Genomic DNA, 26,158 nt, shown 5'->3' on the forward strand with positions numbered 1-26,158 from the left:
TTCCCATTGATCTGGAGAAGAGGACTCTGAAGAAGACACCGAGTTGGAGTCGAAAGACTCTAAGGGAGATCTTCCACATCCAGCGATTCCTGGACCTTTGGAGGCAGACGAGGGGGACACTGACTTGACTTTCTTGCAGATTTTGCATTGGATAAAAAAGGTGAATGGCTTCAGAGAAGCAGTGCCCCCTCCCCCCCCCTCCAAAGTCAGGATTTCATCAATCGACCTTCTTTGCCGTGCCCCCAGTAGCACTAGAACCAGGCTAGAACTAAGAACTTGCCTGGTCAGATTAGACTAGCCTAAGGAAGCTTTAGGCAAGACCCTGTTCTCTTATTCCAAGGACTGTCTGAGGGTAGGTAGATCAGGATGCCAGAAATCTTCAAATTAATCAATTAGGGTGGGGAGATCCTCTTGCTTGATCCTGGCAGCCTTTTGAAGACAACGAAAGTACTACTGTATGCAAGAGGTGCCCCCTCCCTTCTTCCACTTGATCCTGTGGTGGCATCTTTAACTCTAGGTTGCTCTTCGGAACATTTAGCTCCAGATCCAGTTTATTTTCGGTGGCAGAGGCGTCTTGGTAGATACCGAAGATCTAATTGACCCAAGTAAGAAGCAACAGACAGCCAACCTATAGGCCGATTGAGTGCTTAGGTATCAGGAGGCTGTGACCTCTAGGTTTCATAAACGGATCGGTCGTACTTTCTGCAATTCCACCTTCAAGGATTCATCGCTCTAAGCACTAGCAGAGATAGACACAATGGTAGAGAAATGAACAAGATGCAGGACTCCATCTATAGAAGGCGGTGTCCTTTTGCCGACCCCAACCTTCAACGTCAGGACAGGAGAAGCCTTCCCTCTAACCAGCCTGGGGTTCAGCGCAGAGAGATCAACCCTCAAGACTCCATCTGCGCAGCCTTTCCCCTCTCGACAGAACCAAGGTCAAGGTAGAGGCAGGGGAAACAGAAGAGGTAAACGCCTATGCTAGGGAGGGCGTTCCCCCATTTCACCACCAGTTGGGGGGATGCCTGAAAGCCAGTTGAGTTAGGTGGTGGTTCCACGGAGGGGAAAGATGGACGTTGGAGGTCCTCCGGTCCGGATACCTCCTCCTGATCATCAGTTCTCCCTCTCCTTTGATTCATTGCCCAGCAATGTCCTCATCGTATCGCCAGGGGTCATCAAAAGATCTTGCCTAACGGAAAGAATTGCAGAGTATGTTACTAAAGGGTGCACTTCAAGAGGTCAATGATGGCTTGCTAGGCTTCCTCAGCTGCCTCTTTATCGTAAGGAAGGCATCTGGAGGCTGGAGATTGGTCATCAACCTCTCAGCTTTCAATAATTTCATCTGCCAAACAAATTTTAAGAGGGAGACAGCAGTCATGGGCAGTTAAGTGATAAGACCACTAGACTTGCAACTCTCGATCTGAAAGATACCTACTTTCGGATCCCGGTTCACCTTTACTCCTGGAAGTATCTCCGAGTAGTGGTAGTGGGCAAACTCCTCTGTTTCAGCTTGTCGACAGCGCCCCAAGTCTTCCTGAGGGTCTTCGAGGTAATCTACTTGTGGGCGCGCATCGATGGGATCCGTCTTGTTCGCTTCATGGATAAGTGGTTGATTCTTGGGGAGACGGAGGAAGAACTAATTCTCTTCCAAGACAAAGCTCTCTTATTTTGTCAGGACATGGGGTTCATACGGAGAGGTTAGTCTATCTGGGGAGGGACATCGATACGTTTTCTAAGGAAAGTTTTCCTGTTCCGAGAAAGACTGTTACATTTGTGGAAGGCAGCACTTCCCATCTTGCAGCAATCAATCATTCAGCTTGCCATTGGCAAAAGCTCCTGGGACATGACGTTTCTGGAGAAGTTGGTTCCAGGGGTAGATATTGCCTACAATCCCTACAGTAGCTTAAGACAGCCTGGACACAATATCTACACAACCCACTCTTCTTGGTGTGGATAGGAGATGAGTCCAAGAGAGATCTCCAATGGTGGTTGGAGGAAGAAAACCTCCTGCAAGGATGCCAGTTCTCACTGCCTTTCTCCGGAGTTCCTCTATCATATGCATCCCGTGAGAGGTGGGGGAGCCCTGCTAGGCCAACACATGGCATCCGGTTCCTGGATGACGGAAGATTTCCAAGCCCGCATTAACATTTAGGAGATGAGAGCAGCCTCCTTAGCTCTTGGAGAGTTTTGCCCTCTTTTTACTGGATGCTCAGTAGTGGTGATGAGCAACAACACCTCCATGGTGCTGTACATAACCAAACAAGGGGTTACCATATCACTTCAACCATGCCAACTATCAGTGAGGACTCTTGAATAGCAGAAGACAATGCAATTGTGCTATCGTCCTGTTTCATCCCAGGCAAGAGAAAAGTGGTGACAGATAAGTTGAGCAGTAAGACCCAGATAGTCAGCTTGGAGGGGTCTTGTGTCCTCCAATAGCATTGGATATCTTTACTTTGTGGGTTTTTTTATGGTGTGGGACCTCTTCACAACTTCACTGAACAAGAAGCTCTAGATCTATTGTTCTCTGGTTCCAGACCCAGAAACAGCATTCAAGGACAAGTTCCAACACCCATGGGATTGCCTCGACGCATAAGCTTTTCCGCCGTTTTGCCTACTACGAAGAGTCTTGAACTGTGTAAGAGACACTCCCAACTTAGTGTCAATGTTGGTAGCTTTGGAGTGGTACCCTGACCTTCTGCTACTCCTAACAGAGAGACAGAGAATTTCCAGCTCTCCCTGACCTTCTGTGTCAGCAGTGTGCTGCTGGTATAGCTAGCATCTGGCGGCACGGTCCAGCATAAAAGACATATTTCTGTATCCTATCCAGCCCATTTGCAGTGGCCTTTCCTTCCTATATTAAAATCATAGAGTTTCCTGATCAGGGAAGCTCAATAATAAGGGTTCTAACCTTTAAGGATAGAAAGTGTACTACCACCGGCCCTTTAATTTATTTAATATTGTAAGGTAAAACGTAAACTGATTTCTACTTAGTATATTGAAGAAGTTCTATTCTTTCAATATAAGATTGGTCTCGGCAAACACCTGGGCAAGGATACCCAAGATATGTTGGAAAATAACTACTAGTATGATATATACAATAGTTTTCCATCTGCAGTATATACTATACTGCATATATACTGACTACTGTATAAACATATACTGTAATCCAGCCGGCATTGCTAGTCCCTGCCGGCACAGCCCGGCCAGCATGCTAGCTGAAAGAGCGAGAGAAAGCATGGAGTGAAGGACTGCCTTATTACTGTGTATGTATACACTAAATAAGGATGTAAATATATAATTTACTGCCTTTCCCCAGAAAGGAGGTTCAAATGGAAGGGGAGAATGTATCATTCAGGCTTCCATCCAACCACCAGTACCATCGCCGGCAAAGTCCGGCTGGCCCATGGCCGGCAGGCTAGCACCTGACAGCACTGGTACAGTCGGCATGCCGCCGGCTGAGTCAGTACAGGCTGGCGCCGGCCCACCCCGGCAACAGTACCTGTGGCCGGCAGTCCAAGGGAAGACTGAAGAACCTTGGTGACAGAAGAGACTTCCCTGCAACAGCCATCATGGCTGCCGGCAGCCGCCATAGCCGTCATGGCCACCGGCAGCCGCCATAGCCGTCATGGCCGCCGGCAGCCGGCATGGCCTCCGGCAGCCGGCATGGCCACCGGCAGCCTTCATAGCTGCTGGCAGTTGTCATGGCCGCCGACAGCCGGCATGGCCGCCGGTAGTCGTCATGGCTGCCGGCAGCTATCATGGCCGCCGGCAGTCGTCATGGCTGCCGGCAGCTATCATGGCCGCCGGCAGTTGTCCTAGCCGCCGGCAGCCATCATGGCTGCTGGCAGCCGGCAGTCAGACAACAGCTGTTAAGTAGGAGACCGGCCGGCCCCACAACCCACCGGCAATCGGTGAGATTGCAGGACAATGGCTCAAAGAGTTATGATGGCAAGGCCATCATCACTAAAGGACAGAGGAGGGGGAGGGAAAAGGGTCCTGTATGAGGTATGGAAGGAGCCGGCAAGGTTGCCGGTCCTACCACACCCCTAAGAAACTCTTTCAGTATCGGCGCCATCCTAGGCAACAGAAGAATATCTATTCTCCAGCCTAGGGTCTGCCAATACAGTTAAGGGGACGGCGGCAGTGCCGCCTCCTCTCAACAAGGGAGAAACAGTTCCAGTGCCGGCGCCATCCTAGGCGGCAGAAGAATGTCTATTCTTCAGCCTAGGGTCTGCGAGCACAGGACTAGTCTTCTAGACCGCATCATACAACTTCAAGTGCGGCTTAGGGAGGGCTAGCCTCCTATGCCGGCAGCCTAGCCAGCAGGGGAATGACTATTCACCCTGCCTGCCGGCTGCCAGCACAAGACTATATACTCTGAGGTTCTAACCGAATCCTAAAACCTGCTATCTGCGGCTAAGGGAAGGGACAGAAAACCCTAGGCTAGTCATGCCTGATTGAAAACTCGAGGCGCGACCCACTATGGTTGTAGCCAAAGGCTACACTCAGAGAGAAGGAGGGATTACTCTTAAATCTCCACTGGAGACGAGTCTCGATTATATAATAATTCTAGGAGATATCCATCTCCGCCTGAATTGATAAACGATACCCGAGGGTAAACGGGGAAATGTCTGAAAGTATACTACATTGCCTAGGTTAGGTTACCTAGGAAAAACAAGATCTCGGTTACCTAAATCACCGAAACTCTTAACGTATACGATCGACATAGAAAAGGAAAAATTATGCATACTACATCTTTGCAATTATAAATTGCCTAAATAGCTTTCATAATTAATTAATGCTATTTCAACCGGGAATGTCGTTCTACTAACTAAATAACACATGCCTAATGAATGACTGTGCCCATGGGGCCTCTGGTAACAGGCCTAGCTACTAAGCACAATAAATTACTCTAATTTCACTGTGAAACAGGAGCTAGAATATACACCTTGTAAAGAATCAATACAGTGCTCAACTTTCCAGAGGCGAAAGAAGCTGGAGATTGCATAATAATCCTCGCAGAATCGATCGAAAAAGTTAGATCATCAGGGAACACTACTGTGCGAATTCGCTACAAAATTAGGAATATCCGCCATCTTGGATATAGCGCCGTCTTGATACTCGATAGTAGTATGGCAAATAGGGTAACCTTGATAATGGCTCCCCTTCCAAAATTGCCACTCTTCCCCCTCGAAACGAAGACGCTATTCGGGGTGAAGATCGCTATGTGTCGTATCAAGATATACGTCCCCTGATTTATGCGTTATCCTTAAGAGAATGTTGAGAATATTTGTGCCAGGAGTTAGAATTCTGGAGACCTATAGGTAAATTCTCTGGGAATATCACTGTAGTTCATATATCCCTTGGAAGCTACTATTAGGAACCTTCCATCAGGACGACATGGCTTGAGCCCAAAAATATATTCAAGTACAAATAGATAATGATAAACTGGTCATACAAGTGCTAGGAGGGTTAACAACTTCAAGGCATCAATTTTGTTAAACTTAATAATGTGCTTCATGATGATAAAAGTAATCTTCCAAACTCACTGTACTGACTTTTTACAGGATTGTTTTCTTTTAGTTCCAACATTATTGGATTGCCATAATTATTTCAATGTGTTGTGTACTTATTATGCTCAGCTGTTTTAAATAGTTTTTTTTTTTATATATGGGAACCCACATGAAAGATATAATAGAAAATAGATTTTCTAAATTTAGACTTCTTATCCTAATGGAGTACCAAACTATAGCATTTAAATATTTTGGGAAAGCAGCATTGAAATTGGCATTATGGATTAACTAGTTATTTCTGTTGGACCTTGATGCTAGTGAAACCTGTCCAACAGCATACCAGAGACTACCCATTAAGGCATTTACCAAATAGAAGTTTTATAAGATGAAACCTTTTTATTTTTTAATTAAATTCTTTTTTCCCTTATTAGGATTCCAGTGCATTTTATGTTAGTGGAAGTGAAAAGACTTTTTGAAATTGTGATTGAGAAAGGCTATGTATTTAGTTTGTTCCGTAACCGAAATACAAACCACGCTATTTACATTGGGTTTACCTTTTAGCGCAGCTGAAATGACGAGCCAATAGTTTTAACGAGGGTTAATTACCCCCGCGCTAGTTAGCGGGGGGTAGGGGAAGGGTAGCTTGCTACCCCCCCCCACACACCGGTGACTTGCTTCACTTCACTTTTGGCTCGGCGGTGATCAGATGTGTCTGTTCATCGTCCTCGTGACAGCCTTTAATTTTTCTGCTTTTTCTTTCTACAGCGTGTGTGTTGGTTGGAAGTTGACCTTCATTATTATTATTTTACAATGCGTACATGCCCTGGTGTTGCCGGTCGTCCTTGTGGGACCTTTATGTCGGACGTAGCTACGGACCCTCACACCCTTTGCCCTCAGTGTCGGGGCCGACGGTGTGACCAGGAGAAAATGTGCCGTGAGTGCAGGGAGTGGTCTGCCTCCCAGTGGGAGAGGTTTGGCCGCCGGCGTAAGAAGTCCAAGAGAGACCGTTCTCCTTCGGGGTTTGCCTTGAAGGAGGAAGGTTCTCAGGATTCTTCTTCCGCCGCCCAAACCTCCTCCAAAGCTCCCCCTCGTCCGGCTCCTAAGGAGAGTCGGCCGAGTGGTAGCGCAGGCCCTAGTTCTGTTTCCCGACCTTGGGTGGGGGGAGAGGGCGTCGCCTCCCATAGCGAGGCGGTTCCCCCTCCTCCTCCGGGGGAGGTTATTGATAATGCTTTAACTAATGATGATCTTTTGGAGATTTGGTCTTCCCTGGGGCTTAAGGGCTTGCCCTCCAGGGTCGCCTTTATTGACCTTGTCTCATTGGGGGCCGCTGTTAAGCAGTCGCCGGCGGTAGCAGAGGTAGACCCTCTGTCTATCGTCGACGTCGTGGTGGCAGAGGCCTCCGATGTGGCTGGGCAATCCTCCGCAGGGGGAAGTGAGTCCTTCGGTCTCTGCTGCTCCTTCTAAGGGAAGTGCTTTGTCTGAGACTCCCCTTCGGAGGACCGCCGTAAGGCTCACTGTCCGCTACGTCGCAAGGGCCTCCCTTCCCCTTACAAGGGGGTTAAGAGGCGCCTTTTTGGATCTTCTTCCTCCGAAGGGGACTCTCCTCGTCAGCCTCAACCTACAGCTCTGTCTCCCTTGGACCTCTCTGCAGACCGTTCACCAACTCCTGCCAGATCTTCACCTTCTGGAGAACTCGTCACCCGACGGGCAACGGTCCCTTCGGGGCTAAGGGATTCTTCCCTTCCACAAGCAGTGCTAGCGCACAGGCACTCTCCTGCTCATCAGCACTCTCCTGCTCGTCAACGCTCTCCTGCTCGTCAAGACTCTCCTGCTCGTCGGCGCTCTCATGATGTTCGCCCTCCTCGCCAGCGCTTTCCTGCTCGTCAGCCCTCTTCTGAGCGTCAGCGCTCATTTGAGGATCATCGCCCTGCGGTCTCTGACCATCCTACAGTTCCTGCTGAGCTCCCTGCTCGCCATCAGTCTTCTGAGCTCTTTCATCCTGTGGCTACGCAACATCGTTCAGCGCGTGTGTCAAAAGCACATGTTCTCCAACGCGCCTGCGATCTTCCTGTTCCTGCTCGTGAACGCGCCGCGCCACCTGTCCCTTCACAGGATCTCACGCGTTGACCTCCTGCTCACCAGCGATCACCTACGCGCCAGCGATCACCTGCTCGCCAGCGTTCACCTGCTCGCCAGCGTTCACCTGCTCGCCAGCGCGCACAGGCGATTTTAGTATCGCCTATTCGCCAGCGTTCTCCCACGCGTCAACGATCACGTACGCGCCAGCGTTCACCTGCTCGCCAGCGTTCACTTGCTCGTCAGCGCGCGCAGGCGATACTGGTATCGCCTATTCACCAGGGTTCTACGCGTCAGCAATCACCTGTTTCTCGGCGATCTCCGGACCGCCCACGTGTGTTACAGCCTGCGCGCCAACGTTCTCCAACGCTTCGTCAGCCGAAGGTTCTGAAGAAACATGGTTCGCCAGCTACTAGCTCGCCATCGCGCGATCGCTCACCTGCGCATGCTGCTCCCTATCACTCGCCAACGCGTCACCATGCCACAACGCGCCATCGCCTACCTGCGCGTCAGTGCTCACCAACTCACCACCGATCGCCTGATGATCCACATCGCCAGCGGTCTTCCTCACCCACATGGCAGCGTGTTTCCTCGGCAACGCTTGCGTTCGCCGCCTTGGACACGCGCTCATTCACCTGCCCGCCCACTCGCCCGCGCGACCATTCGCCCTCGTGCGACCATCGTTCCGGCGAATTCCGCAGCCGGTGGTAGCAGCAGGAACGCGTGTTCCTAGACAACGCTCGGGATCGCCTCCACCCAAACACAGGTTGGTAGTGCAGGACAAGGATACTACTGAGGAGAGGTTAGTACATCATTCTTCCCCACCTTCTTTTCATGCAGGTACTGTGGTGTCCACTCCAAAGGATCGCCCGATCCCTTTCCCTTTAGCGAGGATTTCGGACTCTGTGTCCTTGGAGCAATAGACTTGGTTTGGTCCTCTGGCGCGGGCGTTAGTGAGGGTTATGAAACCAGCACTCGCCGACCAGGGTAACAAACCAACGGCTGTCTCTCCTACGCTGAAGAGAAAGAGAGGAGTGGACTTCGTGGTGACTTCCCCCAGGGCGAAGTTGGTTCCCAAGAGGTCGGTCGCGAAGGCCCCTTCTCCTGCTCGAGTGCTTTCTCCTTCTCCTGTGGACGAGGCCTTTCCGTCCTCAGGTGAGTCCAGTGGGGCGGTAATCTTCCCCTCGGCACCAAGGGGGGAGACTTCGCTTCATGGAGGAGAATCATCTCGTGAGGAAGGGGCTCCTCGAATCTCGTTGTTGGGATCCTGTATCCCTCCCAGGAGGGAATCCAAGGACTCCAAGACCGTCCCGAAATCCTCTTCAAGGATTCGCCAGGAACCCACGACTACCCGGGGGAATGTCCACGTTTCACCCCAGGAAGAGATCCCTGGGGCAGGGGACTTAGCTGCCAGCCCGCAGGGAGGAGAACAGCAAGAATCCGAACATGCCTTCTGGCAGGTCCTAAGCCTGATAAGGCAACTTAACGGGCTTATGGATCCAGTCATCGCCCCCCCGTGAAGGCAAAGACACGATCTTAGATGAAGTGTTTGACGTTCGGAAGGCCCCGAAGTCCAGTGCGGCTCTGCCCTGGTCTCGGGGTCTGAAGAGTGCTAGAGCTAGGGCCAACGCTCAGCTCGCGCTTCTTGCCTCCTCCAGTCGTTCCACTGCCGGAAACAAGCTCATCCCTCCTCCTTGTCTTTAGCAGAGGAGGTATTTCGAGATTCTGGCTGAGCCCAACCTCGCTCTTCCTCTCCATCAGTCTGTGGAGGAGCTGGCGAAGGGAGTTCCCCTTGAGAAGCTCTCTGCCCGGCAGGTGTCGTTCTCGGCGGCAGAGATCCTTAGCCACGAGAAGGTCGCTAAGTGTGCCATGCAGGCCACTTTGTGGCTGGACTTTTGGCTAGGATCTCTGGGCATCCTATTGCAATCGGAGGACTTGTCCCAGGAGACCAATAGGAAAGCCCTGGAGACCTCCTTTCTCTCGGGCACCCGCTCCATCGAGTTTTGGCGCACCAGGTTACCACCCTGTGGGCCAACTCGGTGTTGAAGCGTCGCGATGCTGTGTCCGAGAGATTCCATCCGAAGGTCCCCGCCGTGGATGTGTGTAGGTTCCGACAAGCTTCCCTTCTGGGGGAGAACCTGTTTGAGCCTCAAGACATGGAGCGAACGGCTGAGAGGTGGAGGAAATCCAGCACGGACTCCCTCCTCCATAGGGCCCTTACAGCTCGGCCCTATAAGCTTCCAGCCCCGCCACAACAGCAGCAGCAGCCTCGTAAGGCTCCAAAGCAGGCACCGGCAGTTAAGAAGGTGGTGTCTAAGCCCCAGCCCTTTCCAGCCAAGGTCAAGAGGGGCGGTAAGTCCTCCAGGGGAGGCAAGACTCCTAGGGGTGGCGGCCACGGCCGCAAGCCCTAGGGGTGGCAGTCCCCCTGCGTGTCCGCCTGTGGGGGGATGCCATCAGCGTTGCGTCCGCAGGTGGCAGCAACACGGGGCCGATGCTTGGACGGTCTCAGTGATCGGCCAAGGATATCGCGTCCCGTTCACAACATCTCAACCTCCCCTGACAGCGAATCCAGTGTCGTTGAGCTCCTATGCCACGGGATCGGCAAAGGGGCTGGCCCTTCAGGCCGAAGTCGAGACCATGCTCGAGAAGGGTGCTCTTCAGGAGGTCGTCGACGGCTCCCCAGGCGGTCATCGACGGCTCCCCAGGCGGTCGTCGACGGCTCCCCAGACTTCTTCAGTCGACTCTTTCTTGTAAAGAAGGCTACTGGAGGCTGGAGACCCGTCATCGACCTCTCAACTCTGAACGGGTTTGTCAAGCAAACCCGGTTCAGCATGGAGACAGCAGACACGGACAGACTTGCGGTGAGACTACAAGACTTCATGTGCACACTGGATCTAAAGGACGCGTACTTCCAGATCCCAATCCATCCGTCTTCCAGGAAGTACCTGAGATTTTGCCTAGACAACAAGATCTACCAGTTCAAGGTGCTGTGTTTCGGTCTCTCCACAGCTTCTCAGGTGTTCACCAGAGTGTTCACCCTGATTTCATCTTGGGCGCACAGGAACGGCATTCGTCTCCTTCGTTATCTGGACGATTGGCTGATCCTAGCAGACTTGGAGTCGACCCTTCTTCGGCACCGAGACAGGCTTCTGGATCTTTGCCAGGATCTGGGGATCGTGGTAAACCTCGAGAAGTCTTCTCTGCAGCCGTCCCAACGACTGGTTTATCTAGGCATGCTAATAGACACTAATCTCCACAAAGCCTTTCCATCAGACGACCGGATAGCAAGACTGAGGAGGGTGGCGGAACCCTTCCTCAGGCGAGAAGAACTCCCCGCCCAATCGTGGTTGCGTCTCTTAGGTCACCTATCCTCCCTGGCTCGTCTGGTTCCAAACAGCCGCCTCAGGATGAGATCCCTTCAATGGCGGCTCAAGTCCCGGTGGAATCAAGGATCCGATTCCCCGGACATTCTGATCCCAATGGGGTCTCTGGAACAGACGGACTTGCGGTGGTGGCTGGTCGACGAGAACCTGTGGAAGGGAGTGAGTCTTCTCGTCCTCCCCCCGGAATTGACTCTGTTTTTGGACGCGTCAAAAGAAGGGTGGGGGCCGCACGTTCTGAACCAGAGGGCCTCAGGCCTTTGGTCAGAATCAGAAAAGTGCCTATTCAGCAGTTCCAACCGTCCCTGGCGGGTCACTCCGTGGTGGTGATGAGCGACAACACCACGGTAGTGGCTTATATCAACAAGCAGGGAGGCACTTTTTCACAGCAGCTATCCCATCTTGCAGTAGAGACTCTGAGGTGGACCAAAACCCACTTGATAACACTATCAGCTCGCTTCATTCCTGGCAAGAGGAATGTGCTCGCCGACAGTCTGAGCAGGGCCTCGCAGATAGTGAGTACCGAGTGGTCTTTGGATCCTCAGATAGCCAACAAAGTCCTGACTTTGTGGGGTTCCCCGACTGTGGACTTGTTCGCGACAGCTTTGAACTTCAAGCTGCCCCTGTACTGCTCCCCAGTCCCGGACCCCAAGGCACTCTAGCAAAATGCTTTCCAGCAACGGTGGGACAACATCGACGTGTACGCCTTCCCACCGTTCTGTCTGATGAGAAGGGTGCTCAACAGGACCAGACTATCGGTCAACTGTTCGATGACTCTGGTAGCTCCGCTATGGCATCACGCGGAATGGTTTCCGGACCTTCTGCAGCTCCCGAGGGAGCTTCCTCCACGACACGAGCTTCTCAGACAACCCCACTCCGGCGTCCCTCACAAGGCCGTAGCCTCGCTTCGGCTTCACGCCTGGAGACTATCCAGCGTCTCCTCGCGGAGAGAGGCTTTTTGCAACAGGTTGCGGAGAGAATGTCTCGGCACCTGCGAAGGTCCTCTGAGGGAGTCTACCAAGCAAAGTGGAGAGTCTTTTGTGGTTGGTGGCGTGGAAGGGGTATCTCTCCACTCGATGCCACTATTCCAGCAATAGCGGACTTCCTCGTTTATCTGCGGGAAGAAATCCGCCTTTCTGTCTCAGCAGTGAAAGGCTATCGCTCAGCCTTAAGCTTGGCCTTCAGACTGAAGGGCGTGGATATTTCTTCATCGTTAGAACTCTCTTTACTCATACGTAGCTATGAGCTTACCTGCCCCCAGTCGGAAGTGAGACCTCCTCCTTGGAACGTGGTTAGAGTCCTCAGGTCTCTTAAGAGACCTCCCTTCGAGCCATTACGCCAGGCCTCCGATCGCCACCTGTCTTGGAAGACGGCTTTCCTACTCGCTTTGGCTTCAGCCAAGCGGGTTAATGAACTTCATGGTCTCTCGTACGACATCGCCCATTCAAGGGGATGGGGGGAGGTAACGGTCAGGTTCGTCCCTGAGTTTGTTGCCAAGACTCAGAATCCTGGAGTGCCGAATCCTCGGTTCGACTCTTTCAGGATCGCGAGTCTCTGTTCTGTAACAAGCGACCCAGACCAGCTGCTACTATGTCCAGTGAGGTGTCTGAAGCACTACTTGAAGAGAACGGCTGCAGTCCGTCCTCAAGTGCGAGCTTTGTTTGTGAGCACAGGCAGGACTAAGAGGAGGGTCACCAGGAACACCATCTCAGCTTGGATTCGAAGGGTTATCCACCATGCCTTGAATCCTGACCCTCTTCCGTCACGTCGCCCTCGGGCCCACGATGTCAGGGGTATTGCTACATCCCTGGCCTTCAAGAGAAACTTCTCTGTGACGCAGGTACTTCAAGCTGGGGTCTGGAAGCGTCAAACGACCTTCACAGCCCACTACCTGCAAGACGTCACCCACAGGAGCCTCGATACGTTTTCTATTGGCCCTGTGGTGGCTGCACAACAGCTGGTCTAACCTCAGGCTCCTTTTTTGGACAAGTAGCAGTAGGTTGAGGGCGTTGTTACCCGGTCTTAGTCTGCGTGAATGAAAGAGTATGTCTGACCCTTATTTCTTTCTTCATTCTCCCCTCTCTTGGGGAAGCAGCATCCTGGTCCTCGCATAGCTGACCTCGACCTCTGCAGGTAACCCATGCTTCTTTGTGCTCCTAGTATTAAGCTTAATACTGTTGCGTCTCCCATACCCTGACGAGGTGGTATTGGGAACGTCCTATCCTAGAATTCCTATCTGAAGGTCTCAAGGTCAACTTCATAGGACGAGTCACACTCTCCTCCACACACTGCTTATGTAGGCCACTCGTTCCTAGCGATGCTAGGAACTTGTGAGGTACAGGGGCTCCCTTTCTCTAGTGCTGCTCACTGAGGGATCGAGCCCCCGGGCAAGCCGAAGTCAGTAAGGCTGGGGACTTTCCACCCTTTCTAAGGGGTAAGTCACCCAATGTAAATAGCGTGGTTTGTATTTCGGTTACGGAACAAATGACATATTCGAAGATAATTTGTATTTTTCCTAACCATACAAACCTTAGCTATTTACACATATGTGCCCACCATTCCTGACCCCCAAGTCAAGTCCTACCTCTAAGTGAAGTGAAGCAAGTCACCGGTGTGTGGGGGGGGGAGGGGTAGCAAGCTACCCTTCCCCTACCCCCCGCTAACTAGCGCGGGGGTAATTAACCCTCGTTAAAACTATTGGCTCATCATTTCAGCTGCGCTAAAAGGTAAACCCAATGTAAATAGTTAAGGTTTGTATGGTTAGGAAAAATACAAATTATCTTCGAACTTGTCATTTTTGCTTGCCATTTTCTAAAAGGATCAATGTTTTACTATTTGAATAAGTATATTGTACACTGTATTATATTTCTACATTCCTGTTGATATACTCTTTTGAATAGATTTTTTTCAGCTATATCCTTTTAAGAAAGAGTTATAATAGTCATCTGTATTTTCACTTAGGTTAGATGAAGTAACAAAACGTTTCTTATCACTGGAGATGTCGTCCCGTGAAGAATCTATGAAGATTGCACGTCTGCAAATGTTGAGGAAGGTGCAGCGACACAAATATGATTGTGGTTCTCTGGAAAGTGAAAGTAAGAAGAATTGTACCCTATTATTTCCCTATTGTCAAAATGATAATTTTACTATTGCAGTTATATACAGTGTTCTTTTTTATCTAGTGTCTCTCAAGCAGTTAGCAAAGTTTCTCAACATTCAGAAGTTTTATCACTCATTATAATTCCTTTAGAATGACACAAAGGTAATAAAATTAAGAATTTTATTGGTACATTTTGCCATTTAGATGTCATGGGTATGTAGAATTTCAGGCAGCCTATTTACATAATGTTAGACCACTTTCATCAAAATTACTTTACAGTATTCCTACACGGATACAAACTTCCGAGTCATTTATATGGGTTACTTCTAGTTTCATTTTCTACAGCCAGACAATAAAAAAGAAATCGGTTTTATTATGTCATACTGCAGTGTTAGGCACCTGCTGCGCTTGACGTACAATGCTTATTCCACGTATTTAACCACAACGCTTTTGGCTGGGAAAGAGCTCAGACATGCCTTCTTTCTCCTCTGCGATCAGACGTCTGCATCACCTACTCAGAATCCATATACAGTCAAACCTCTAGCTACGAAAGAATCGGCTTACGAAATTTTCACTTCACGAAAGGAGATGCGAAGAATTTTACAATTGGGTCACGATAAATGCTTCGTACAACGAAAGGCAGTACGGAGCGGGAGCCCGACTGTACCTGAGACGGATTTTAAAATTCGCGCGCCGTCAGCCCGTAAACTCGCTGCCATCCAACTGCGTTCCCATTGTTTAACTCCTTACTCGGATGCTAGTTACCACCATGAGATCCTGCTCTCCTATTGGTCGACATCTACTGTACTGTATCCCATCATGCATCTACGCATTGGCGTTCCTATTTCTTTTCGTTCCAGCAGCGGTATCGTACGCATACACTTAGTGTTTGTGATTTAGCTTTTGTAACAATTTTACTGTACGTACTGTTATTGTGTGTGATACTTACGATACATCATTAGCCATGGGTCCCAAGAAAGTCGCTGATGTCAAGGGAAAGAAGAGGATGATGCTCTCCATAGAGATGAAGATGGAAATAATTAAGAAATATGAAGCCGGCATGCAATTAAGTGTGCTTACAAAGGAATATGGCCGAAATCCATCTACGATAGGAACGATCCTGAAGCAGAAGGAAGCTATCAAAGCAGCAACACCTAAGGGCGTGACTGTTTTCTCCAGCAAGAGGAGCCATGTCCACGATGAGAGGGAGAGACTGCTGCTTGTCTGGATAAAGGACAAAGAAATGGCTGGAGACATTATCACCAAAGCGATAATCTGCCAGAAAGCCAGCGTCATTTTTGGTGATCTCGTGCATGCTCAGGCCGAAGCCAACGCAGGAGAAGGAACATCAAAGTAGCAACCGGTTTGAAAAATTTAAGAGACACTTGAGCATTCATTCAGTGGTGCATCATGGGGAGGCTGCAAGCTCAGACACGAAAGCAGCTGAAGCCTTTTGTTAAGACATTCGACGAGTTGACTGCCCGGGAAGGCTACAGTCCCACGCAAGTCTTCAGTTGCGATGAGACTGGGCATTTTTTGGAAAAAATGCCTCGTCAAACTTACATCACGGCAGAAGAAAAGAGGCTTCTTGGGCATAAGCCTATGAAGGACAGGCTTACCCTTGCACTCTGTGCAAATGCCAGTGGGGATTGCAAGGTGAAACCCCTGCTGGTGTATCACTACGATACTCATGGAGCCTTCAAGACTCTCAAAGTCACTAAGGAAAATCTAAACATGTTGTGGAGGGCTAATGGAAAAGCCTGGGTAACAAGACAATTGTTTATAGAGTGGATAAATATTTGTTTTGGCCTGACTGTGAAAAAAGTACAGTATTTGGAAGAGAAGCACCTCCCTATGTAATGCCTGCGGGTGCTGGACAATGCCCCTGCTCACCCTCCTGCCCTCCATGAAGATATTGCAGCACAATATTCCTTCGTCAAGGTTATCTATCTTCCACCGAACACCACCCCTCTCCTCCAGCCCATGGACAAGTAAGTGATTTCCAACTTCAAGAAACTCTACACGAAATATCTCTTCAAGAGATGTTTCGAAATCATTAAGAGCACAAACCTCACCCTTCATCAATTTTGGAAGGAGCATTTTGATATTGTCATATGCCTCAAAATGATAGATCAAGCTTGGCAGGAGGTTTTGAGGTGCACCTTGAACTCTGGTTGGAAGAAGCTGTGGCCTGATACCGTCTCCGCACGAGATTTCGAGGGCTTCCACGCAGAGCAAATTGAAGACAATTCGGAAAATGTTGATGATCCTGAACCTGATGCTCAATCTGAAGTTGCCAAGATCATTACACTTGGGAAGTCCATGGGTCTGGAAGTTGATGAGGACGACATTGATGAGCTTATCCAGGAGTACCAAGAGGAACTTAGGACGGATGACCTGAAGGAGTTAGAGGCCATGCGAGTGAACGTTGTTCAGGAAGAGTACAGCGGGGGGGAGGAGGATAACCCACTGACAACGGCAGAAATTAAAGAGGGTCTAGATGGCTACTTTAAAATGGTGGCTCTCGTAGAATAAGAGATATCCAGAAAAAACTCAAAGGTCGTGCGCTTGAGTACTGTAATGAAGTTTGCCTGAGTTATTTCAGGAAAATTTTAAGAAGCAAGCAGAAACAAGCTCATTTGGATGATTATTTTAGTAAGAGGCTTTTGCTAGAAGCAGACCAAGCGCCAGCTAAGAAACAAAATAAAAGTGGCAGTGATGAAGAAAATACGTTGTGTAATTAAATTTAGAAAATAGAAAACGGAAAGAAAAAAGAAAAAAGGGAAAGGAAAAAAAGAAGAAATTTCATTTTGTTTATTGTAAATGCATTTCCTAAAATTAAGTGTAAGTGTTTTCTGTCATTTATAAATCTGTTTTGTAAAGTTTAGTGCCACTTGTACGTAAACGTTTTCCACAGTTTTCATCCTCCCCTACCGCCCCACACTTCGCTCTCGGACATCGCCTTACTCCAAAGGTAAGGTTCCACATTTTTGTTACTTTATTTTTACTGTTTGCTCTAATTGAACACTTCTTTTTCAGAATATTAATGTTAATTTATTATTAAATGATCAAAATACAGTACTTTTCATATATTTAGTACTGTTTAGTGGCGAATATCATTTCTATAAGTAGTTAATGTGGTGTTTTTCTATGGTTTGGAACGAATTAGGCTATTTGCATGTAAAAGGCGACTTGCTACACGAAAAAATCACTTTACAAATGCCCTTACGGTACCAATTAATTTCGTGTTGTGAGGCATCACTGTAATGCTTAACACTTGTATCTTTGATATTCTTTTTCACTTGCGTGCTATCATTATTTGCGAATCTACGAGTGTGTGCCTTTCAACATTGTCGAATTCAATGCGTTCCTGTCGTGGCCGAGATGGTCGCCCCTGTGGTACATTTATGAGCTGAATAGAAGTGGATCCATACCCTGCTTGTCTTTCATGTAAAGGTAAAAGATGTTTGTTCCAACACGAAGTACTTACCTCGCGCTACTTTCTTAGGAGTATCTGGGATCTCCTCCCATCCGACCAGAATTTTGTGTAGTTTACCCTACTCCCGTTTTCTATGCGGGGCATCTCTGGCGGAGTGATACGCGCCCAGAGATGACCCGGGGTCAGAGAGTATGCTTGCTCAGGTCTCGCTCTCCAGTAAGTTTCTGGTCGCTTCGGCGTTAACACCCCGACGCGCTCTCTTAACCCAGTGCGACCCTTTGTGTCCCCGATCCCTTTGTGTCTCACGCGGTCCCCACGTGGTCCCTTTGTGTGTTTCCCTATCCTTTCCCTCTGTGTTCTGTGTCTCGTGGTATATTACTAATGCGTTATGGAGCATCCCCGTCGTTGCCCTGAGCCTGTAGCCGGGAAATCGTGCGGTGCTTTCCTCTCTAAGCCCGAAGTTGACCCACACTCTTTGTGTTCGTCTTGTCGTCTTGTAAGGGGCAGTGTGTGTTCCCCTACAGCCACTTGTCCGGAGTGCTAGTCCTTGAATGAAGTGCAGTGGGTGCGGTACAGCACTAAGAAAAAGAAGGCATCTCGTCGGTCCCCTAGGAAGTCCAGCGTCGCTTCGCCCGGCGTGCGGTCGGACAGTCTCTCTCTGCCGTCTTCCTCTACCCAGAGTAGGGGTCGAGGTAAGTCTGTTGCGGAGAAGCGGCCTGTGGCCCTTCCCCAGGAGTCTTCGGGCCAGGCAAGTGGGGGGCCTGAGGGGGGGCAGGTGTGTATCCAGAGGACGGAGCCCTGGTGAAAGCAGGTCCCGTCTATTCGGATGATCCGGTGTGGGGAAAAACAGTAACAGTCTCTTCTCCAGTCTCGTGGGCAGGTTTTTCAGGTGCGTCAGCAGCCGAGGGTGCTGCCGAGAAGGACGACTCGCCGCCATCAGACGCCCTCGGGTGGGTGCCTCCGAAGACGCCCTTCAGGTTGCTACTGAGGACAGAAGAGGACTTTGAGACCTGGTTCCCCAGCGAGGAGCTCCCCCATTCCCCTCCAACGCCTTCAGCTTCGTTCCCGGTGGACTTCATGGAGCCTTCATCGCCGGCCGAACCCCATGCGGTACCACCAGCAACGCGGCAAGTCTCAGCCCTTCCAACGAGGTCCTACAGGTCTTCAGGCTCCTCGGTAGAGGCCTACTCTTATTCATCAGAAGACGTAGATCCGAGGGACCATAGGAGGCGACGAGATAGGTCCTGGGGTACCTGGAATGTCTCCTCCCGTGGTGAGAGCGTGAACGGGAGCGCGAGCGAGATCTTCTCCTGCAGGACCTATCTCGTCGCCTCCTATGGTCCCTCGGATCTCCGTCTTCTGATGAATAGGAGTAGGCCTCTACCGAGGAAGTTCAGAAGTCTTTTGCCGGAAGAAGAATGGGTACGAGTCTCCATTCCCCGTAGCCAACTCCTGGGGGTTGCAGCAGTCGGGGGCACCTCGGGATGGCGTCCCAGGCTCCCCTCACCAGTAGGATTGGTCGACGAGAGGAGGTATGACTGACGGAGGGACTCGTCGCATCAGGCACCAAGGGACAGTTTAAGTCCGCAAAGGTTCCGACCCCACCCGCCCAGCGGGGAGAGTCGCCCCTTCGGTCTGGCAGCCGCGTCCCGGCCTCTAGATCGTCGTTGAGACGTCCGGAATGGGAGAAGCACCTTTCCTCGACGGGCAAGCCTGCAGACCCGTGGTCCGTCAGGAGAAGAGATAGGGCCAAGACGGAGTCCTCCGTTCCAGCAGCAATCCCCGTCCTACTACCTGAAGAGAAAGATCTGGACCACTCCAGGAGGATGCCTCCTCCCTGTGGGGGTTTTGGGGGAGCCTATAGGTCTATCTGCTGAGTCATTAGCTGCCATTGCATGGCCATCCTTGGTCCTAGCTTGGAAGGAGAGGGGCTTGGGCACTGATCATATGTATGCATGGTCAGTCTTTAGTGTATTGTCCTGCTCAATTGGGCAATATCACTGCCCCTTGCCTCTGCCATTCATGAGCAGCTTTTAAACCTTTAAGAGGCATTGAAAAGGGGTGAGTCGAAGGTAAATTAGGATAAGAATGAAGCTATGGTGAGCAATAAGGAACACAAGAACAATATAGCTATACATGAAAGTAGAGATTTAGTTGTAAAACATGTAAAACAATTTAGATACTTGGGATAACTATAAGTCAGTAAGGAGGACATGAGGCTGAAGTTGAGAATGGGATAAAAGCAGCATGGGGGAAGTTGAGGGAGTTAACAGGAGTAGTATGTGATAAGAAAATGCCAATCAAGTAAAAAGTCAAGATCTATAGAACAGTAATAAGGCCAGTGTTAATGTACAGTATGGATCAGAAACTTGTGCCTTAAGATGAAAAGAGGAAGCAAAGTTTTAAAGAAAAGATGAGAATGCTGAGGTGGATTATGGGAATATCACTTCTTGAAAGAAAACCAAGAAGAATGGCAGGCATAGTAAAGATTACAGAGATGATAAGAGTGTCACAACATAATGAGTGGGTACTTGTTGAGGATGGATGGTGGGGAGGGAGTAAGGAGGGCTTTGGAGGAACCTGTTAGGGGGAGAAGATCAAGAGGAAGGCAGAGAATTAGATGGTGAGATAAGGTGAAGGATGATATGGAGAGAAGAGGTTTGGTGGAAGAGGATGCCTTTTATAGAAGACATTGGAGAGGGCAAATCAGGCCACTACCTGTTTAATGTAGGAATAATGGTGGGAAATAAGGTTAGTCGAAGGCAGGGTTGTCTTTATTTAAATCAAGTGATTTAAATGGATTTAAAAATCAGAGTAGAACAAATCATGATTTAAATAAAATGAAATATGCTGTCTAATCACCTTAAAAAATGAAAACTTCCAAAAACTAGTTACTGTTTATAAGTATTGCAACAAATGAACAAAATTCTATTAAGAGCTATAACATTTCGGGTAAATAGTGTTCTTAAAAATTTAAGTTGCTGTTGCAATTATGCAAATTATAAGTCTTGATTTGTTTAACCGCATTAATAGGAATTAAAAGCCTTTTTTATAGTACTGTACAGTACGCACATGGAGAAGTCCTTAATATGTTTTTAGTTTTATGTCGTACTGTGTACTGTATGTTAGAATAGAACTGCTGTAAAATTGTATTTTTGTTTGATTGCAGTTTCTGTTATTTTTGTGTATTTATGTACAGTACTAGTTACTATAACTTGTCTGCTCTGATTAACCCTGGATAGGTACGATGGGTCGTTTGCGACCCCAAGCGTCAAAAAAAAACAGGTTTTTCTCACGTGACTCACCCCCGTGACTGAATTTGTGGGTGATCGACCTGCAGGAGGTGTCTCCCCTACACGCTCTAGTAGTGTCCAGATGTGCATTGCTGTAGCTGTACTCCTTCCCCGATTTCTGAGACGCGTCGGGGTCGTTCGCGACCGAGTTTACCCTTCTAAGGTAGTTTGCATAATTATCAAAGTTATTACGTATTATGAAATTGTCGTAGAATGGTGCAACTTGTATAGGTTATCAGTTGTGGAAAGTCTTGGTGGATTGTTTGGCTACCATGTGCATGATTTTTTTTTTAGTTAAAATTTCGTTCATCACCACGAGGACCATTTTACCGCGAGTGCCCCGTTTTCATTTTTTTTCATTTTTTTGCCAAGTCATTTTTCCGTAAGATATTGCCAAATAGGGTCGTAAAACTTTTGCTTGTTTAGTGTTGGAAAGTGTGTCTAGATGATCTGGCTACCCATGCATGACTTTGTTTTTGTCAGATACGACGTAGTTATTGGTATATTGGGTATTTAACTGCGGTTACCAATTTCTGTTTTTTTTCAATATTTGTAAAAATTACTACGTAGTAAGGAATTGCCGTATATTATTCATTTTTTTTTCATGTTTATGTGTTAGAAAGTGTGCCTTGATGGTTGGGCTAACACGTGCATGTCTTTTTTTTTTATCTGAGATGCCGTATATTAGAATGTCGGGCATTTTACCGCGAGTGTCCCTTTTTCATTTTTTTTCATTTTTTTGCCAAGTCATTTTTCCGTAAGATATTGCGAAATAGTATCGTAAAACTTTTGCTTTTTTAGTGTTGGAAAGTGTGTCTAGATGATCTGGCTACCCATGCGTGATTTTGTTTTTGTCAGATACGACGTAGTTATTGGTATATTGGGTATTTAACTGCGGTTGCCAATTTCTGTTTTTTTTTCAATATTTGTAAAAATTTACTACGTAGTAAGGAATTGCCGTATATTATTGATTTTTTTTTCATGTTTGTGTTAGAAAGTGTGCCTTGATGGTTGGGCTAACACGTGCATGTCTTTTTTTTTATCTGAGATGCCGTATATTAGAATGTTGGGCATTTTTCCGCGAGTGCCCTTTTTTATTTGTTTTGCATTTTTTTGCTTAGTCATGTTACCGTAAGGAATTGGCAAGTAGTGTCGCAAAACTTATATTTTTATAGTGTTGGAAAGTGTTCCTAGATGATCTGGCTACCCATGCCTATTTTTTTTTAGCCAGATATGGCGTATATATAAGTATGTGTTCGATTTTCCTGTGATTGCCATTTTTTCGTTTTTTCCCATTTCTTTCAAAATTACTACGTACTAAGGAACTATCACAGAGTAATATTTCATTTATATGTTTATTTGTCGGAAAATGTGCCTTGATGGTTTGCCTAGCACGTGGCTGAAATTTTTTTTTTCTGAAATGCCGTATATTAGAATGGCCATTTTTCCACGATTGCCCCTTTTTATTTGTTTTGCATTTTTTTGCTTAGTCATGTTACCGTAAGGAATTGGCAAGTAGTGTCGCAAAACTTATAATTTTATAGTGTTGGAAAGTGTTTCTAGATGATCTGGCTACCCATGCCTATTTTCTTTTTTTAGCCAGATATGGCGTATATATAGGTATGTGTTCGATTTTCCTGTGATTGCCATTTTTTCGTTTTTTCCCATTTCTTTCAAAATTACTACGTACTAAGGAACTATCACAGAGTAATTATTCATTTGGATGTTTATTTGTCGGAAAATGTGCCTTGATGGTTTGCCTAGCACGTGGCTGAATTTTTTTTTTCTGAAATGCCGTATATTAGAATGTTAGCCATTTTTCCGCGAGTGCCCCTTTTTATTTGTTTTGCATTTTTTTGCTTAGTCATGTTACCGTAAGGAATTGGCAAGTAGTGTCGCAAAACTTATACTTTTATAGTGTTGGAAAGTGTTTTTAGATGATCTGGCTACCCATGCCTATCTTTTTTTTAGCCAGATATGGCGTATATATAGGTATGTGTTCGATTTTCCGGTGATTGCCATTTTTTCGTTTTTTCCCAATTCTTTCAAAATTACTACGTACTAAGGAACTATCACAGAGTAATGATTCCTCTAGATGTTTATTTGTCGGAAAATTTTGTTTACTTTTTTTTTGATTGAATATCATCAAATTTTTTTAGCTAAAATATTATATTGTTTTACATTTTTTTTTTTTTCAATTTTATTTCCCTTCAAAAAATTTTTTTGGGGTCAGAATTTAAATTTTATAGTCGTAAAATAATCGACAATTATCCAGCAACCCACCATACAATTTTTATGCATATCCAATAATAATTAGATTAGTAAATAACACCTTGAAATTGACATACCCTTCCTACATTTCAAGTGGCAGATTAGGGAGTCTTAGTCAGTGTGGTTGGCGGCCATTTTGTGGACATATCCGAAGCGTAAGCTGCCCTATCTATATATATTCTTGTTCCCTATAGAATTTGTGATATTTTGGTATATTTTTACCTGCATAAATATCATATTATATATTAAATATATGTATTTTTTTACGAAATTTCTAAGTACTCAAAAAATTACCTTTAGATATGGCCCCTGATATAAATGTAATTACAAAATAATGAAGATTTTTTTACATATTTCTATTTTAGGATAACATATGTTTATTCCCTAAAAAAATTAGCCACTTCCTATTTCATTTGGGTACCCAAAAAAAATCATGAAATTTGGACAAATTTTTTTGGCCAAAAAAAGTTACCCTTTTTTTCTCATTTCAGATCTTCACCTCCATGGGTCTGACTTCATCCAAAATACATCAAGATGTGTCCTAAACATTCAAGAATCAATTCCTAAAAGGATTTGTGTATATATGTATAAACTTTTTTTTTTATGAATTTTTATGTCAGGTCTTTTTTTTCTACTTAATTTTTTAAAATATTTATAATAAATAGTTTTTCTGCAGATGAGTAGTATTTATCTTTACAGTTGTTTTAAGCATTCATTGAAGTTTTTTTGGCAAAAGAAAAAAGGAGGTTACTGCAAAAACTGATTTTTCAAGAATTTTTTTTGGCGTCGGGGTCGTTCGCGTCCGAGTATACCCTTAAAGGGGTGTCCGAGGAGCGTACCTATCCAGGGTTAAATCATTAGTCTGAATTTTGGTTTTTAAGAGTTACAACTCATCTTGAGTAATGTATATTAAACTATGGTTTCATTTAACATAGATCAAGTTCAATACCAGAAAATACCCTCATAAGACTGAAAAAAAAAAATAATCAGCAGCAGCAAATAGGTATTACTGTATTGAAAAAAAGTTATTTAAATTAAAGAAATCTGATGTAAATCTGTATTGAAAAAAAAGTTATTTAAATAAAAGAAATCTGATTTAAATCCAATAATTTTTTTTTTTTTTTTAGAAAAAAAATCATTTTTTTTTTTTAACACTGGTACTCGAAGGTGTGTTACGGAATGACCTTCCAAAATCATTAATCCAGCAAGGCTCTGGAACCAAAGAAGCCGGACAATCATTGGTTTACCTGTAAGTAAAGAAATACATACAGTAAGGGTTCTGGGAGAGTTATTAAGGTAGGCACCATATTTTTATGGAGTTTTACCATTATAGTATGCTGGTATCTCTTACCTAACTTCAAAATGTTGAATGGTATCTCCTGTATATAGCATCCACCAGCTAAGTTTAGTAATTTATGTATGCTGATGAATCTTAGGATAACGTATGCAACCTTTTAACTCTTCTTTGAAAAATTATTAATTAAGAACTGATATTTTATGTACTTTATATGGTAGCTAAAGTCTCTCTACATTTTTGGAACCAAGTTTTAGTGATGTCATTTTCAACAGGTTATCCATCATACTACTGTCTTCCAAAGGTTGGTGTTCATAAAACATTGAACATCTCTTGCAACATATCATTACCCAGTAGTCTAATACATAGTTTATCTAGTTTGTGAAAGATTAAGAAGTGCTGTGACTTTGTGAGTAACTGGGACTACTTTCTTTGTGCCGACTCTCTTACTTTAGGTAAATAAACCAACATGCTGTATACAGTATTGAATTGGTGTGGGTGTCATAGTTGATAAAGTCACAGGTCATTATGAAGTAATGGTACCGTATGTATTTTAATACATGAGTGTTTATTTTTTTCTTTTTCAGTTGCTATGCTGACGTGCAAGATTAGAAACTTGCAAGTATCAGTTCAGAAGCATAAAAAAGATATAAGATCTAAGTGTATCTTAATTGAGACGATAGGCCGGAGAAAGAGATTACTGAAACATTTGAGACGAATGGACTATAAACGTTTTGAATGGCTTTTAGAAAAGATCAACATGGTATATAAACCATTCCCAACGTAAGTAGTAAACAAATTATAATTATTGTCATCATCCTCCTTGAGGTTTGCACGAGACTTGAAAGCTTGTTTGCAGTATCTTCCTCATCCAAAGGGCATTTTGGTCTCATAATTCATGCAGATATAGTGTGTATGTACTGAAATTTGGGATATGATTATGCTTATACCTGCAGGATGCTCATGGCTTTTTATTTCAGCAATTTGAAGTTATGTAAGATTTTCATTTTCAGATCTTACCACAGTATTACGAGAAAAAATTCTTTAAGAAAACTGGTTCAGCTCCAAAAGGAAGACATAAAAACAAAGAAATTAGAGGAGTATAGAGAAGCTCTAAAGAAGCAAGAAGAGGCATTCTTAAAGGAGAAAGCAGAGACTTTGGAATGGATTGCAAAGGCAGAAGCAGAGTTTAAGATAACTGCAGAGGAAAAATCTAGTACATTGTAGACCTTGAAGAAAGAAAAGCGAGAAATCAATTTATAATTTTTGGAAATGTATAAAGAACTATATTATTAAGAATTAACACTATACATGGTAGTTTCAAGTAGTAAAGGATGTCAGTGAGAAGTAATGGTTATTATTTGTAGACCAATTTACTTTCTAAGTTGATCAATAATGCATTAGTAAAAGTTTATTTTCAATATTAAACTTACCCGATGATCATATAGCTGTCAGCTCTGCTGCCCGACAGAAAAAACCTACGGGCGGAATAGGCCAGCGATCGCTATACAGGTGGGGGTGTACATCAACAGCGCCATCTGTCAAGTAGGTACTCAAGTACTCGATGTCAACATAGAACCAATTTTCCCTCTGTCGTGCCACTGGCAAGACCTACTAAATACGCCGTCCCTAACTGGATTTGTTTTCACAACGATTTGGTGAAGTACACTATTCCAGTTTTGAGCTTTCGCTATGCAGGGGTTTTTTCTTCATTTCAAAACTTGAACTCGTTTTGGATAGATTTAATTATGGTGACGAAGAGAGTATGGACTCTCTTTCACTTTTAAAT

General features: G+C 46.1%; 1 protein-coding gene across 2 annotated transcripts in view; it reads left to right on the forward strand.

The window, feature by feature from the left end:
* bonsai (28S ribosomal protein S15, mitochondrial) overlaps window positions 1–25,716 on the forward strand; it is a 131,866-nt gene extending 106,150 nt beyond the window's left edge. For both annotated transcript variants that reach the window (XM_068392178.1, XM_068392177.1), the window contains exons 3-5: window positions 13,934–14,067; window positions 24,957–25,152; window positions 25,383–25,716. In XM_068392178.1, the coding sequence (XP_068248279.1) occupies window positions 13,934–14,067; window positions 24,957–25,152; window positions 25,383–25,596 (544 nt within the window). In that variant the 3' untranslated portion in view covers window positions 25,597–25,716. The remainder of the gene's footprint in view (window positions 1–13,933; window positions 14,068–24,956; window positions 25,153–25,382) is intronic.
* Window positions 25,717–26,158: the final 442 nt, after the last annotated feature.

Source organism: Palaemon carinicauda, chromosome 18, assembly GCF_036898095.1.
Source record: "Palaemon carinicauda isolate YSFRI2023 chromosome 18, ASM3689809v2, whole genome shotgun sequence".
Classification (NCBI taxonomy): Eukaryota; Metazoa; Arthropoda; class Malacostraca; order Decapoda; family Palaemonidae; genus Palaemon; species Palaemon carinicauda.